Here is a 3,447-nt window from a genome sequence, read left to right as displayed (position 1 = left end):
GGGGCCTCGCCAAATGGGAGGTCACATGGTCAATTCTCGAAAGCTTTTGGGGTCAAGGCTTGCAGTAGACCGAGGGGCGTCAGCCCAAATTTTTCCTGTGGACATAGCGCCACCCATTCACCAAAGGTGTCCATGAACCACGCCCAAAAAAAACACATTAATATAATTTAAAAAAATTAACAAACATAACTATTTTTAAAATAAATCTCAATATTTTATTTATAATTACAATTAAAAATTTCTAAAATATTCCATAAAAATTAAATCATTACCCCACTTAATAACTCACACTTATATATCTTAGATATATAATTATAAATGACATACCACTTATACTCTATGCATTTTAACCCAATATATAGCTAAAATTACATTTAAAAACACTGCAATACCAATTTAAAAGTGCACCTACCAATGTAGCATGCATTGTAGATTTAAAAGCAATACAAATTGAATTTAAAGGTACTACCGAAGTAGCATGCATTGTATATGCATTTGATAATTAGGTACCCACGCTTCATAAGATGTCAACATTACAACTATGTTCGATAATTAATCTCACCGCAGCCGAAGGCGGATTTCTTGCCAAAAGAATTTATCGTTGCACTGCGTATTTGAAAATCCACATCTACTAAAACTTCACACGATAACATACTTTAATTGAGTGTGAACAAGGGCGCATTAAATTGTTATTTCAAAAAAAATTAACAACCCAAAAAAACTGAGCTGGATTTTAAGTAACTCTCACAGACATGACCTCTCTGATCTGTCTTCACTGTTTCAAGTGAAGATTTTGATAGTTTTGTAAAAAATTTAATTGTATTGGATGGATAAATCACTTAATAATTGTCTAAGTATATTTTAATTATTTTTTAATTTTGAAATTTGCAAATTTTGTATATATAGCAAACAAATTTGTGTTAATTGATATTATTTTAGATAGTTGAAAGAATACTCAAAACTTTCATATTCATTTGAGTTTATGTTTATTGCTAATTCACTAAATATTCAGCAATCAGACAAACATGGACGAATAAACTATAATCACTAGTTAATTAATTAATTCTGTGAGTTTTCATTTTATATTAAAAATGTAAAATATTTTTATTTTAAAAATTTTATGTAACCAACAATATCAGTCTCATTCTTCTTAAGATTAAAACTAACTATACACATATTCTCTTAATTACAACAAAGTCTATATACACATTCTCTCCATTACAACAAAGTTTTATATAGAATTAAACTTGAATAGGAAAGGTATCTTTATGTAGATTGCTGATTCGCTAGCAATCAGACAAGCATGGGCGCGGTAATTAAGAGAATATGTATATAGTTAATTTTAATGTTACAAAAAATGAGACGGCCATTGTTAGTTACATAAAACTTTTAAAATAAAAATATCTTACCCTTTCAACCTAAAAGGAAAACCCACAAAACTAACCAACTAACCAGTGATTACAGCTCATGACTACTATAATTCAAAGTAGACTGACATTGTTAGTTACATGAAACTTTTAAAATAAAAATAGCTTACACTTTAAAACGAAAACCCACAAAGCGAACCAACTAACCAGTGATTACAGCTAATGACTATTATGAATGAAAAAGTTTACTGTATTGCCCACAATCAAAATAGACCTCTCACAACCACAGTTTAGTTATACATCTGACACAACTATTTCAAATAGACAACGTAGCAGTATTTTGAACCATGAAACTTAGTTATGCATGAAAACATTTTAGATGTTCCATAACAATTGAAAAAAATACAAAATGCATCTCAGTAGGATGACTCAGAATTCAAAATGTAAACCAAACAGCATGTGTTCACCTAAACCCATAGACTAACGTACACTGCTGACTTCTTCTTATATATCTATTATTTGACACTACAAATAATAGAAGCCAAACAAAATAGTGTACCATATTTACTAATCCTTTACTAGCCTATGTTACTTGGAACAGTACCTCCGCCCTGCAACAACAAATGTATAATTTTTTAGGTTAAATCCAACCTCATCATTTTCCTGAAATTCAAACATTAATAAAGCAAACACATATTAAGATGCTTCTGGAAATCTAATATTGAGATGATTGTTACCTAATTCAGCCATAGCCTTCAAGTAGATGTGCAGCCCGCACCGCCGAAAACGTCGTCCAAAGGAGTGGTGGAGGCCAGACAAGCCCAAAGCAGCCTCAGCGCCTGAAACATAAAATTGTGATAACTTTTTTTTTTTAAGGCAATTATGGTTCGCGATTACTGAGTGCCCTGTAAGTCTACTGCCAATAATCTATATAAGATTGAGTGCCCTGTAAGTCTACTGCCAATAATCTATATAAGATTTATCAAAGATGGCAATAATCTATATAAGATTCATCAAAAATGGCCTAATATATCAGGTTTAATTTTAAAGATATGAAGAAAATTCTAACCTAATAACCTCCCAATAAAGCTCTACCAATTAAACTATCCGTAAACTTTGTGATCAACTTCTTATTAATACTGATAACTATTTTAAATAACTGATAACTGCTTACCTCGTCAGGACCAACACTTGCATTTCTCTCCCCCAGATCCGACAGATTTTCGACTTTGAGCTTGTTCAGCAAGTTAATGCTGGTGATGGTTGAGGCGGGAGAGATCTCCAATTCATCGGTGATAATGAACGTAACCGTCTCCTTCACATAACCTCCCGCGCTGCTTCCTCCGCCATTGCTGTTAACTGCGTTGCAGGGGTTCTGTAATTGCACTGGGTAATTCATCGCTCGGCCGCATGCACAGCGGCCACCCGCCTGAGTGGTCATATGGTGCGTACTACCACCATGATTAAGCTGAGCACCGCAAACGTAATAGTTGGTGGGAGAGGACTGTACTTTAAGGAGTTCATTAGAGTCGGCAGACATAACTTCAGGCTCTAGCAGGCGGGATTTATCGGCATTCATAAACGTGGAGTGGAGCTTGTTTACACTGTTGTAAACGTTGGTGAGGCAGCCCACTCTCTTTGCAAATTTTGGGGGTGAAAGTAATTTCATGACAGAACCCGTTGGCAAGGTGAGAAAGGTAAAGAGAAGATCGACAAAATCCTTACCTGCTTCTGCAAACAATATCTTCCCACTTTTCTGGTTGATAAGAAGCCTTAAATTCATGCCACCACTCGCAGCAGTATCGTTTTCCATCTTGATCACTGCACAAATCAGAGGGAAACACAGGAGAACAGAGTGCAACATGAAATTAAATAGACCAAATTTGGGCGAAGCGGGAAAAACAAGTCAAAACCAAATTTGGGCGAAGCGGGAAAAACAAATCAAAATTTTGGCCTCGAAATAATACGCTCAAAATACGGGCCCGTTAAGTTAGTTCTCGGCGCCTAAATCGCCGGGATCGGCGGCAATTACTATGGTCGGACGCTGAATGGTTAATTTCATTCATTCAATTTTCATGAA

The 3,447-nt window shown here is 34.8% G+C and overlaps 1 protein-coding gene across 1 annotated transcript; it reads right to left on the bottom strand.

Moving 5' to 3' along the window:
- Nucleotides 1-1,726: 1,726 nt before the first annotated feature.
- On the bottom strand, nucleotides 1,727-3,203 carry LOC149221078 (uncharacterized). The gene is made up of 3 exons (XM_089382907.1): nucleotides 2,542-3,203; nucleotides 2,105-2,206; nucleotides 1,727-1,978 (listed from the first exon to the last, which is right to left on the bottom strand). Exons 1-2 carry the CDS (start codon nucleotides 3,178-3,180, stop codon nucleotides 2,123-2,125), a joined length of 723 nt encoding a protein of 240 aa, XP_089239033.1. The 5' UTR covers nucleotides 3,181-3,203; the 3' UTR covers nucleotides 1,727-1,978; nucleotides 2,105-2,122.
- Nucleotides 3,204-3,447: the final 244 nt, after the last annotated feature.

This window comes from Pinus tabuliformis, chromosome Q (genome assembly GCF_031772625.1).
Source record: "Pinus tabuliformis cultivar Carrire ecotype Pingquan chromosome Q, CPIR1, whole genome shotgun sequence".
Classification (NCBI taxonomy): Eukaryota; Viridiplantae; Streptophyta; class Pinopsida; order Pinales; family Pinaceae; genus Pinus; species Pinus tabuliformis.
The sequence above is the reverse complement of the archived record's forward strand: the minus strand, read 5'-3'. Positions and strand labels throughout refer to the sequence as shown.